Consider the following 13,012-nt stretch of genomic DNA (forward strand, 5'->3'; position numbering starts at 1 on the left):
GAAAAAAAGAAAAAAAGCTTCTCCAAATTAATATCAAAATTCATCTCTTCGTGGCCCTCAAGTTTCTTCTGATCCTTTTCCACTTCCTTTCGTTCTCAGGTTAGTTTTCTCTCTATTTGCAACACCTTTTTCAATCTTTGGTTGATTCGTGGTTCCGAAGCTTCTATTCCATCTATAATTGTACATTTCTTTGCATTTTTTTCTTCGTTCTTTTTTTTGGTTCTATTTCTTGGTTCAACTTTCTACTGTTACGTCCGTTTTCCTTTGGTTATTTTCTTTTCTAATTGGGTGTTTTGAGTAATGAATATGCTTGGTTTTCTTTTGTTAAGGGATTTGTACAAAGAGAAAGTTGCGATTTCGCTGTGAAAATCTGCTCTTCCTTGACTTTCTTGTTCCCAAGATGGAGTATTTTTCGTTATTATAGTTTGGGTTTCTCGTTGCTCCTTGTTCTGGAAATCGAAGTCGAATTCGGCGTTGAATAATTGGTTTGGTAGGTTTCTTTGGAGTTGAATCGGTCCACGTTGGCTCCTTTTTGGTGCAAGATCACTGTGACCCATAGAGGGTCTGTGTCAGCATTGAACCCAATTCCAATTGGTTAGGGAATAGAGGAAAGTGCTAAAATGGTTGAATCAATTGCTACCACTTCACTCCTTGGCCACCTTCCTGTCTGTGGAGGAAATTTGATAAGAGATGTTTCTGGTAAACGCAAATCTTTGAGTACTTGTAGGTTCCCAACTACTGAATTTCTTGGTGGAAGGATTGCTGTTTCTCTGCCTGTGCCAAAATCCAAGGGACATGGATTCTGGTCATCATCAATTAGGGCGCTTGCTGTGGAGCTCACAAGAGAAGCATATTCATATAGGGAAGACAAATTACCCAAGAAGGATAATTATAAGTTTGATAGTGGATTTGATCCAAGGCCTGGTTTGTGGCCTCCTGCAAATAGAGCGGATAACCCTTCGCTTCGGAATCCGTTGCTTCGACAAGAGAGGATGGGGTGTGGCTGGTTGGGTGTCATATTTGAGTGGGAGGGGGTTCTCATTGAAGACAACCCTGATCTTGAGAAGCAAGCTTGGCTGGTCCTCTCTCAAGAAGAAGGCAAATCCCCGCCTCCTGCATTCATCCTAAAGAGAATTGAAGGCATGAAGAATGAACAGGCGATTTCCGAGGTTCTTTGCTGGTCTAGGGACCCTGCGCAGATGAGAAGAATGGCTAACAGAAAGGAAGAAATCTACCAAGCCTTGCAAGGAGGGATATATAGTCTAATGCCTGAGTCCAAGGAGTTTGTGAGCGTTCTGATGCATCATAAGATACCAATGGCATTGGTTTCAACGCGTCCTAGAAAAACTCTTGAGTCTGCTGTGGGGCAAATTGGTATTGAAGACAATTTCAGTGTGATTGTAGCCTCAGAGGATGTTCACAGGGGGAAGCCTGATCCAGAGATGTTTGTTTACGCAGCTCAGCTCCTAAATTTCATACCTGAGAGGTGCATTGTGTTTGGAAACTCAAATCAAACAGTGGAGGCAGCACATGATGCTCGGATGAAGTGTGTTGCAGTGGCTAGCAAGCATCCTGTCTATGAATTGGGGGCTGCAGACTTGGTTGTCAAGCGCCTAAACGAGCTTTCAATTGTTGATCTGAAGAATCTTGCTGACATTGAATCACCTGAATTCGAACCTATGATGGAGATGGAGCTGGAAGAAGATTCAGACATATCATCGGTTGATGAAAATTTCTGGTAATTGGTCAATTCTATAAATGTACAGTTGATTGAACTTCATCTATTCTTGATGATATTAGTTAGAGATTAGTTACTTGTGTATATTGAAAAAACAGAATAAATGAAAAACTAAAAAAAAAAAATGATAGGTGGTATGCATTGAACCATCATCATGTTATTACTGCTGTATTTTCTTTACTACATACATGCATGGAATTTCAAATTTGATTTGGTGGTCTTTCTTCTATAAGGTAAAAGACCAAATTATTAGAAAGGGTAAAATACTGCTGTGTCTTCGTTTGTTATATAAAGTTCTTTTTTGGATGTATTTCCCCACTCTTAATATTTTGTTGCTGAACAATGAAACGGTTAAATAAGATGTAATATGTTATATCTAACAGCGAGTATCAGACGACGCCTTGTACATCACCTAGCTAACTGGCCATGTTTGTTTGCCGTGTTAAAAGTTAGTAAAACTCAGAATTTAATGCTGATTACAATGTTCATAACTCAAAATTCTACTTACAATGGCATATGTTGAAACTTTCACAATGGAAGATTCTTTTGCACGCTAGTTAGGATGTTCTATCATTTCACTTTCACCTAGTTAGGATGTTCCCATATTCACCTAGATGTTTTCAGGTTACACAAATACTATTAAAATGCTCCGAAGGAGCATGGCTTTCAGGGATCATGTACAGGTGCTATGCTGCATTTAACACAATTTGAGTGGTATTGTAAAATATAAGTTTGTCTCTAGTAATGACTTGTTGATGAACACAAAACTACAATTTATGACCCGATGCCTGATATCTCGTGCTGTTTGAAGAGGATAATCAAGAAGTGTTCCTGTTGCAGAAGCGGAATTAGCATAACAGAATCTGAAGCACAAAGTAATGACACACACAGCCCATTTTTTTCCACAATAGAAGGGCCGAAACCCAAAGAGAATAGCCAGACCTGATTAATATACAATCAAAGTTAGAGATTTTGATGACCATGAGGGCCCAAGTTGAGAGTGTTCAGAATTCAGATAAAATATATTCTATTATTCTTACGACCAAAGAAAAAAATTTTTTTTTTTCAATTAATTCCAAATAAAGTATTTGCGAATCCTACGCTATCCTTTAACTTCACTGTCAACAACAAAAAAGAATGGCTATTCACGAAGACACGTACGTGCACTAAAAAACTTTTCATAACCCGGCACTGTCTATATTCTACTAATCTTAGCACTCGGCGGCCAAAAGCATTGCAATCTAAGTTGAAATGTTCCTACTGCTCTTCGACAATATTTTTGCTTTACGAGTAGGCTGCTATGAAGAGAACGTTGTCTAATTTGATACGAACTGTTAATAAATTATTAATTTGATACTATTATGCTTATATAATTTGGCTCAAGAAAATGACAAGGATGAGGTTGTTGGTAATATTATGTGATTAAGTTATTTTGTTAATTGACATAATAAATAAATAAAAATATTTTTATATTTTATACTTAAATATAATTATTAAATAAAAGATATTTTTACATAAAATATTAAATATAAAATTATTTTTATTTTTTTAAAAAAAATTTTAAAAAAATTATTTAAAAATTTTTTCTCATAGAAAACCACCCAAACAAACTCTCTCGACTTGCAGCTAATAATGATATATATCACTTTTGAGATGTTTAGTGCCTTGGTGGCTCAAGAAGAAAGTTTATCAATTGTCATGCATGACATTACTTCCATCAGAATTAATAATGTCGATAGACGATACAAATAGGTTAAAGTTTATCAATTGTCATGCATGACATTACTTCCATCAGAATTAATAATGTCGATACAAATAGGTTATTATATACGTATTACAATTCTGAATAAAATCTAAAGACAATTTGCTCCTTTCACTGTTATAATTAATTATTTTTTAATTTATTTTCTTCTTCCAAGAGTGCGTTTGGCTATGATTAGGAAAATTTAAGAGAAAAAGTTTTTTATTAACACATCATTTGTATCATCAAATGATAATTGTTAGAAGGGGCACTCTACTGTACAGATTGAAGTGGTATAGAGAGAATATAATTCCTTTTATAGTTATTTTTTATTATTTTATTATTATTTAAAATGTGAGTCCTACTTTTATTAATCTCTCTTTCATTCTATTAAAAGAAAAATCTGTAAACTTACATCTTTACTATATAACTCACCTTGTTAGAAAGAAAAGAGAGAGCAATAAGAAAAATATTTGTGAGCCTAATGATATAATATAGAAGAGTATTTATACGCGTGTTAAGAAAATCAAATTAATAAAGATATAATATCCTATAATAAATATTTAGATATGTTAAATAATGCTAATTGATCTAATTGATCCTAATTATACTCTAACATCCTTCCTCAAACTCAAGTGACAACTTGAGTTTGAAACAACTAAATAAAAAAAAAATGCATAAACTGATAGAACGAGTGTAGATGGAATTGCCTGAAGAAAGTGCAGACGGAACTGCCACAAGGAAATGCAGATAGAATTGCTGGAAGAAAGTGTAGACGGAACTGTTGAAAGTAGGGGTGTCCATGGATCGGATCGTATCCGCAGATCCGCGGTAAATATACGCATCCGATCTGAAAATTGCGGATACGACCCGATCCGCAAATTGATCGGATCGGATCCGATCCGATCCGCACCCTTTGCGGATCGGATCGCAGATATCTGCTCTACATCCGCGGATCCGCAGATCCGCACTATAATAATTAATAAATAAATAAATAAATATATGTTTGGTATTATATTTACTTGTTTGTATGTTTTAGTTAGTAATTATTATTCATATATTGTATTATTTTATTTTTGTTATTTAGAGAGAGTTTGATTAAAAATATTTTAGGAATAAATAAGTTTAAAAGTATGAAAGAAATATTTTTATCGAATTCTTTTACATAGAAATATGATTAAAAAGAGAAGGTTTAATTATGCGGATATATCCGATATCCGATATCCGATCCGATCGGATCCGGCACTAAAAAGTGCGGATATCATATCCGATCCGATCCGATAAAAATTGTGTGGATCGGATCGAATTTTCGGCCATATCCGATCCAATCCGATCCGCGGACACCCCTAGTTGAAAGGTAACGCATACGGAATTGTCAGAAGAAAACACAGACGAAACTGCCGAAAGAGTGGTCAACTGCCGAAAAACTGCTGAAAAGATGGCAAACTGTCGAAAACTGTTGAAAAGTGACAAAATGCGAAGAGATGACAAACTATCGGAAGGTGACGAAAAACATATAGTTTCTCCGTGAGAATAAGTAAGTAGTGAATGAGCTAATCGGTGAGGTTAGAAAAGCATCAAAGTATTGACAAAAGATAAGAAAAAAAAAAAACACTGAAAAAAAGTATGAAAAGTATGGTGATTTCATCCGAAGAAAATTAACTTATCCTCCTCAAGAATGATATAATAACTCTGATACAAGGAAAAAGAGAATAATAAAAAAATGTTTGTGAGTATTCAAGTTGTATAAAATAATCGTAATTATACTATAAAATTAACTTTTTTTTTTATTTTTCCAATTATCACCATTTAAAATAAAATAACAAATAAATTCCTAAAAATTTAGATTTAGATAGATTAATTTAAAAAAAAACATACTAATAAAATTTTTTAAAATAACAAACATAAATAAATTAATTTAAATTAAGACATTTTATTCTAATTACAAAAATAAATTTAAAAATAATATATTCACATCTATCATTTTAACAAACTTTGTTGATATTTTTTTTTAAAATTAATTTACCCAAAATATAAATTCTCATAAATTTATTTATCGCTCAATCCTACAATTTACAAACAATGGATGATTCCCATATTTATATTTTCGTACACAATAATACTACCTTATATATTTAATTGCTATTTTATCAGTGCAGCTTGTATCAAGTAACAAAACACAAGCTTTTCAGTTCAGAATTCACGAGCTGCAACACACAAAGACCCTTTTTCGCTTATTCCTTTATTCTTCTTCTTCTTCTTCTTCTTCCTCTTCCATTTGCTTCTACTCTGTTTCCACTTTACCACACAACACAAACGCCAATCCACAGAACCCTAATTCCCTTCAAACAATAACATAAAGTAATTACCTCCTTCTCACCTCTGATTTATATGTATTCCATCCATTTCGTAATCCGTTAATTTCCAATTCCGATTCCTATCCTCGCACTCTTTATATTTTTTCTGCTTCAACAGAGGTAGCACAATGGTTTTTGTTTCGCGAGCTGCTACACCGTCATACTGTATTCGCCATGACACCATATTTCGGCACAGCTTCGATGGGTCCAATGTTAGGAGGAGACCTTGCTTTGCTGTCTCTCCTTCTTCCTGGGATTCTGCTAAGAAGGCTTGGCGTGGTCGTAGTATGATTGTTGCAGCTAGCCCTCCCACCGAAGATGCCGTGGTTGCTGCGGAGCCACTCACAAAGAAGGATCTTGTGGATTATCTTGCCTCTGGTTGCAAGACCAAGGATAAATGGAGGTGCCAATTTTTATTTGTATTCATGTGGAATTGAATTTGAATTCATTTTCATTTCTCGAAGATGTTGTGAACAATCATTACTTAATTTTTTCCCGTGTTAGTGTATATTTGTACTTGTTTGGGCTTTTTTTTTTTTTAAATTTAAAATCTTGTTTTGTTTTTTGAGTAGCCATATTAGGTAGTTCTTTTTTTCTCTGTGGACTGTGGTTGTAGAGGGTTAGTGCTATGGTAAGTTTGCCGCATTGTGGCCGGAATGTCGCATGTTCAAATCATGAAAATAGCCTCTTCGCTTGTAGGGATTAGGAGGCTGAGTCCCAACTGGTCATTTTGCAATTTTTATGGCACCTTATTAAGTTTCTTTAGTTCTTGAAGTTACCAAACGTGAACTGTATGTTACAGCCTTATGGGATAAGTGGTTTGTGTTTTTATCGGAGATAATTTATTTGTGTAGTCTTGCAGGATAGGTACTGAACATGAGAAGTTCGGCTTTGAGTTTGGAAACTTGCGTCCAATGAAGTACGAGCAAATAGCAGAGTTGTTGAACGGCATTGCTGAGAGATTTGAGTGGGATAAAATAATGGAAGGTGATAAAATTATTGGACTCAAACAGGTAAGCTATTATTTGAGCGAATGAGAATGTTAAACTTCTATCTTCTTGTTTTTCCTCTTTGGGAGATTTAAAATGTCATTTGTTTGTTAACATGGCTATCCATTCAAGCATCCAACCCAATGTTTTTCTTTACTGTTGGAGACTTGATGCTATGCTTTGGTTTGCTGTTTGTGAATCAGGGGAAGCAGAGCATATCATTGGAGCCAGGTGGTCAGTTTGAGCTTAGTGGAGCCCCTCTTGAAACCTTGCATCAGACTTGTGCTGAAGTTAATTCACACCTCTATCAGGTTAATTGTGCATTCTTGTTATGGGATACATCTAAAGTAATCTGCTGTTATTTTCATTGGAGAAATTGGCCTGATATTTTTTTGGCTGTTGTCATCTTAACTATGCATAGTTTTTATTGTAACATAATTGACAGCCACATGTTTTGTTTAGTTCATTGTGTTTGATTTTCTTGTAATCAGGCAAGTGACCTTGATATTTCTTTCAGGTCTGTTAATTATTTCTGAAAACTTGTATGTCTAGGTTAAAGCTGTTGCGGAGGAAATGGGCATTGGATTTTTGGGGATTGGCTTCCAGCCAAAGTGGGGAATCAAAGACATACCTATAATGCCAAAGGTAGTTTCTCTTTCTCCCCATCTTTTTAAGTGCATGAACTGGCTGAAAATGCAAAACTTTCTCAGCTTTCTCTAGAATGAAAACCTTCCTGTGATGACATTTTTTGAGCACATGAACGACCCAGCTAATTTATGTAATGGAATGGCCTGGGGTCTGTCATAGTCAACTTGTCACTGAGTTTGGTAGGGTTTATTCATTTTAGTAATTAGTATATAATAGCTGTCGTATTTTGCAGCTGCATATATTCATTAGCTTATTGAGCAATGAAATTACTGAAACAACCTTAATTCATGTAGACTCGAATATGTAAACTGCTATTTTGGGGTTGTTGTTGTTTGGGTGAGTGGATTTGGAAATGTATATACTTGTTCCACCATAACCTCACATTGTGTAACATGCTAGAATGACTTTTACCTTGCTAGTTCAAGTTTCAGGGCATATAAGCTTTTATTCCTGAAATATCTTTATACAAGAGATTACTAATTGATTCCTTAATCACCATTGATAACCAGCCTTTTCTTCATAGCTTAGCAACTCATATTAAGGGAGGCAAAATAGTTGGGCCTATTTGATATAGTAATTGAACAGTGACCATGCTTCTTTCTTATGTTTAGTGCTTTAATTACTTGCTTTTTGACTGGATCTTGATGGCTTAGGGAAGATATGATATCATGAGGAATTACATGCCCAAAGTTGGTTCCCTTGGTCTTGACATGATGTTCAGAACATGTACTGTACAGGTGAGATGTGTGACGATCATTGAGCTGATTTATCCTTGAGCAATGCTGATTTGAACATGGTGAAATGAATATCTTCTGAAAGAAAATTAATCAGTTCAATTCATGACAAATAAAGCTCTTGTATTGGTAGTAATAATTTTGAACTTTTGCTCTTATAGGTCAATCTGGACTTCAGTTCTGAAGCTGATATGATCAGGAAATTTCGCGCTGGCCTAGCTTTGCAGCCCGTAAGAATTAAGAGATATTGACATATAATCTTTTCCCCTTTGGGAAAAAATTCAGTGCTATGGAATATAATATCTTTTCTTGTTACAACAGATAGCAACAGCTCTTTTTGCAAATTCACCCTTCACAGAAGGAAAGCCGAATGGTTTTGTCAGTATGAGAAGGTACTCGAAAGTTGAAACTTTTTGTGAAGTTATCTCTTTTTGCACTTTGCAATGTTAAGGTAACCTATTTGGTTTTCATGTGCTTTCAACAGCCAAATTTGGACCGATACTGATAAGGATCGCACAGGCATGCTCCCCTTTGTTTTTGATGACTCGTTCGGGTAAGAGTGTTTTTGAATTATGAAGGTTTAAGTGATAATCTGTTATACCTGAGTATTCTGACTCTCCCTTTATGGTTTCTTTTAATTCAAAAGGAGGCATTAATATTAAAGTACTGTTATTTCATTCACTGATTTATTTATTTCTCCCACCACTTGTTTCTCTCCTACTCTATGGTTTCAGGTTTGAGCAGTACGTCGATTATGCTCTTGATGTTCCAATGTATTTTGTCTATCGGAAAAAGAAATATGTCGACTGCACTGGAATGACCTTTAGGGTTCCCATCTATCTTTATTTTTCTTGTCATTTATGCCCTGCCATCATTTATTTTGGAACGTGTGTAGAGAATCAATTATTGTATTATTGCAGGACTTTTTGGCTGGAAAACTTCCTTGTCTTCCTGGTGAATTACCAACCCTCAATGATTGGGAGAATCACTTGACGACTATATTTCCTGAGGTTTGTTCTTAACTAATTTTTGATTTCTCTATTTAGTTGGTACTGTTGCTTTTGCAGTGGTTTTAAAGCATTTTCTAGTTATGCTACTGTTTTTACCATTATTCCTTTCAGGTCAGGCTGAAGAGGTATTTGGAGATGAGAGGTGCTGATGGAGGGCCATGGAGAAGGTTATGTGCCTTACCAGCACTTTGGGTGAGTGGCATTAAACATACTACTCCAATTATCTATACAAAAATATTTTAAGCATTAGCTTAGACAAGCAGGAATCATGTTTTTAATATATTGCCATAAAGCTTTTTAACGTGTTTATTTAGATATTCAAGCCTTTTCTGTTTGCCTGCAGAATGTATTTCTTCACTTATAAGTTATAATTTGCTTTTCTGTATCATAAGCTCATTGTAATTTTCCTGATGGTGCCAGGTAGGGCTATTATACGATGAGGTTTCTCTACAAAACATTTTAGATATGACAGCAGATTGGACTCCGGAAGAAAGGCAAATGCTAAGGAACAAGGTAATTATCCTATGTACTATTCAAACCCAAAACTTAAGTTGTTAGATACAGTGTCAAAAATGACGTTTCTTTCCATTTAATTGGCAACTAGCTCCCTCAAGGAGAGAGAGGATTGAATTCAAACCACACTTTCAAAGTGGCTCTGAATTCCTCAAGTAATAGTTCATCATTTCTGCATCTGTTATAAGTTAGGTGCAAACCTTGAACGAAGGATCAAAGAGGGCAATATTTTTTCTTATGTCCTCATGCTCTGCTAGTTGATTCTCGAGACATTATTTGGGATCTGGAAAAAGAAATATCTGTTTCTGTTACACTGGTACCTGCACTTAACTGGAACTTACAGCAGCAATGAATAACAATGAAGTAGATCAGAATGATCTCCCCTGTACTCTATTATTGTAACAGAAACACAAATAGGTAGAAATAGAAAATGACAATGGTTGTTATGGTAGAGTCAGTCTTTCTCCTAAATCCAAATATAGATTCTCACCAATTTTCTACCTCACTCTCTCCCTCTTTGCTACTTATATATCCTCTCCTCTTCTCTCTCCAATCATGTGAAATCACTCCTCTGCACCCCTAGGGTCATGTCCCTCACACTCTGCCGGGTGGAGAGTTAGTTACGAGAATCTTCTTGCAGCTACCCTTTCCCATTCTACCCTCGGCTCTAGTCCTTTTACTATAGTGAAAAGGCAGTGGGTAAATCTTCACCCTCCTAGGAATAGAATTGGAAGTTCCGCACCCTTGTAATGCACAGACAGACATTACACAAGCAAATATACAGTATAATCATGATAGGATTTCAGTCTGTGAGATACTGAGATGTTCTCTTCTGTTTTCCTCCTAAGGATTATACTTATACGTGCCATAGACCCAGTAGGATATGTTAGTTTACTGACTATTATAGGCTCTATTTTGCAGGTTCCCATAACTGGCCTAAAGACACCATTTAGAGACGGTCTGCTGAAGCATGTTGCTGAAGAAGTTCTACAGTTAGCAAGGGTAAGTTGGCTGCTATTATCTTTTCTTTCTAAATTTCTATTGATATTATCATCAAATCAAAGTTGCTTAGAGCATGCTGTCTTGCAGGATGGCTTGGAAAGAAGAGGCTTTAAAGAAACAGGATTTTTGAACGAGGTAGCCGAGGTGGTTAGAACAGGTACTTGATTTATGGGTTCTATCACAAAGCAAATGGCAATAAGTTAATCTAGTAACAAATACAGTACTATCTGAAAATTATGCATGGCTTTTGTAATAATTCATTAATAAATTTCTAATGATTTTTTGTGATGGTAGGTATCACTCCAGCTGAGAAGCTTCTGGAATTGTATCATGGAAAGTGGGGGCAATCTGTAGATCATGTGTTTGAGGAATTGCTTTATTGAGCTGTATTCACATAAATACTTGCTTCTCTTTCACTTTTTAAGTGGAGGTTACTTGTGTGTAAAACCTTTGGTTGTATTCCTGGTAATCTTTGTTGTCCTCTGCTTTTAGATATAGGAAATAATTTCTGATATAATTTTTTTGCCTCGAGGCTTCTCATGTACTCTTCTGTGGAAACGTGATGTGACCAAGCTGGTCTTTAATTCATGTCACAAATTTGAGAATCTCATCTACGTAATCAATTTAACAGAAGAGGCAATCGAGGTTTTTCCCTCTAGTTCTAGGCTCGAAGTGATATAAATTGCTTCATAAGATGAGGATTATTTTTAGAGAGTAAAAATAAAAAATTTTCCCATGTTATCCATGTTATATTAGAAATAGAAAGTAACGTTAATATTTTGGAGAGAGGGGTGACATCTTAACCAACCGAGACATTAACTTCATTTGATTTTTGAGTTAGTTGATATTACAACTCAGTGGTATATTCTTTGTTCAAGCAATTTTTCACTTATTGAAATGTTATAGAGACAGATCGCGAACCATTTCATGTGGATTTTGAATGCGAACGTGAACATCTTTAATGCAACTGGTTGGATAGGCTTGAGAGAGGTGGGTGGTTGCCATGGATAGAACATTCTATCTCAAGCTTGTTCTTACTAAATTAGAATTGATGTTGGACCTTATTTACTCCATACACTGACTTGAAAACTATCATGTAACATGAGTTAATTACCTCCTTAAACCTATGTTCCTCTTCTATAGCTAACACCTAACAAATATCTATCCACCAGCATCACTCATCGTATGGTAGCTAGCTGAAATGAAATTATGTGATATGATATGATATAATACATTTGCAACTGCTTTCATGATTTTTCTACACTTTTATATTTTGTCTCGTTCTATTAAGTATCTAGACATATATTAATATTTTTATGTAGAAACCACATGCGACCAAATCTCTTTGCTACTAAATTAAGACTTGTTCATTTGTGTATACAGCTCTTTTCTTCTGTATAAACACCAACCAAAGAAAATTAAAGTTTTTCATGGGAACAAAGAGATGTTACTAGTTAATTAATTTCTTTGAAGGAACCCGAGGAGGATTCCCTCACCAATAGCCAACTACCGCTTTAGTTAGTATTGTGATAATAGTTGTCTTGAGAAGGATACAGGTTGCAGGGGAACTATGATACCCTTAATAATTGATTCAAATTCGCTAGGGTCTTTGGCCTTACATGAGAAAGTACATAATAACTACTGAATGTTAGTATTTGAGTTTAAGGATAGGGTTGTAATGCTTGTCAAAAACACAAACAAAAAGCGTGTAAACATGTGATATTAACCTCCAAACCATTAAGAATAGTGCCAAAATTTGATTTATTCATTGGCATCTACTCTTTATCCCAAACTATTACAGTATCAGTATGTCCCATGATTCATGGTTGAAACAGCAAAATAAGGTGAAAATTCGTTGTGTTAATGACTGCGTGGTGAGTGGTGACCAAATGAAAAACTAGAAGTGGACAAGTTGGGAAATGGGAACCATATTGACAGATGGGATATCAAGTGGTAGTGGTAGGAAGGACTGATATTCAGATAGCTTTCTATCATATGGCCAAAAAGAACAATCATACATCTCTTCTTGTCACCTTCCATATCCAGCTCATTACTCATTAGTCCCCCCTCTTTGGCTGAGTTTGACATGGCCCCCTCCCCCAACAAACCCACATGAACCTATTAATTGAACACTAACATTAATTTTATATAATATGACTCATTTTATATTTGAGTTTAATTTTGATGCACTAACAGTTGTGCAATCACATACTATTTTACACTTACATTGAAAGTGCATTAAAATAAAATTCTTTTATATTTATTTTTATTTAATCAACA

At 35.2% G+C, this 13,012-nt stretch overlaps 2 protein-coding genes across 6 annotated transcripts; both read left to right on the forward strand.

Annotated features, from left to right (window-relative positions):
• On the forward strand, window positions 1–1,957 carry LOC107630798 (5-amino-6-(5-phospho-D-ribitylamino)uracil phosphatase, chloroplastic). 3 transcript variants are annotated; one of them, XM_016334042.2, is made up of 2 exons: window positions 1–99; window positions 330–1,957. In XM_016334042.2, the coding sequence occupies exon 2, from the start codon at window positions 621–623 to the stop codon at window positions 1,740–1,742; it is 1,122 nt and encodes a 373-aa protein (XP_016189528.1). In that variant the 5' UTR covers window positions 1–99; window positions 330–620; the 3' UTR covers window positions 1,743–1,957. The 3 variants fall into 3 exon arrangements, with proteins under 3 accessions (XP_016189528.1, XP_020974844.1, XP_020974843.1); XM_021119185.1 differs by having other exon boundaries at window positions 495–1,957; XM_021119184.1 differs by lacking the exon at window positions 1–99 and adding an exon at window positions 159–180.
• On the forward strand, window positions 5,623–11,362 carry LOC107630795 (glutamate--cysteine ligase, chloroplastic). 3 transcript variants are annotated; one of them, XM_016334039.2, is made up of 16 exons: window positions 5,623–5,840; window positions 5,955–6,239; window positions 6,699–6,849; window positions 7,029–7,136; window positions 7,378–7,470; window positions 8,127–8,210; window positions 8,369–8,437; window positions 8,529–8,599; window positions 8,692–8,760; window positions 8,942–9,035; window positions 9,128–9,217; window positions 9,329–9,409; window positions 9,638–9,730; window positions 10,652–10,732; window positions 10,820–10,889; window positions 11,027–11,362. In XM_016334039.2, the coding sequence occupies exons 2-16, from the start codon at window positions 5,965–5,967 to the stop codon at window positions 11,113–11,115; spliced, it is 1,518 nt and encodes a 505-aa protein (XP_016189525.1). In that variant the 5' UTR covers window positions 5,623–5,840; window positions 5,955–5,964; the 3' UTR covers window positions 11,116–11,362. The 3 variants fall into 3 exon arrangements, with proteins under 3 accessions (XP_016189525.1, XP_020974841.1, XP_016189524.1); XM_021119182.1 differs by lacking the exon at window positions 8,127–8,210; XM_016334038.2 differs by having other exon boundaries at window positions 5,629–6,239.

Source organism: Arachis ipaensis, chromosome B03 (genome assembly GCF_000816755.2).
Source record: "Arachis ipaensis cultivar K30076 chromosome B03, Araip1.1, whole genome shotgun sequence".
NCBI lineage: Eukaryota > Viridiplantae > Streptophyta > Magnoliopsida > Fabales > Fabaceae > Arachis > Arachis ipaensis.

Coding starts and splice junctions, on each gene's coding strand:
- LOC107630798 (XM_016334042.2), top strand. CDS start 621: ATGGTTGAATCAATTGCTACCACTTCACTCCTTGGCCACCTTCCTGTC.
- LOC107630795 (XM_016334039.2), top strand. CDS start 5,965: ATGGTTTTTGTTTCGCGAGCTGCTACACCGTCATACTGTATTCGCCAT. Junction 7,471..8,126: donor ACATACCTATAATGCCAAAG/GTAGTTTCTCTT, acceptor TTGATGGCTTAG/GGAAGATATGATATCATGAG. Junction 9,731..10,651: donor GGCAAATGCTAAGGAACAAG/GTAATTATCCTA, acceptor TCTATTTTGCAG/GTTCCCATAACTGGCCTAAA.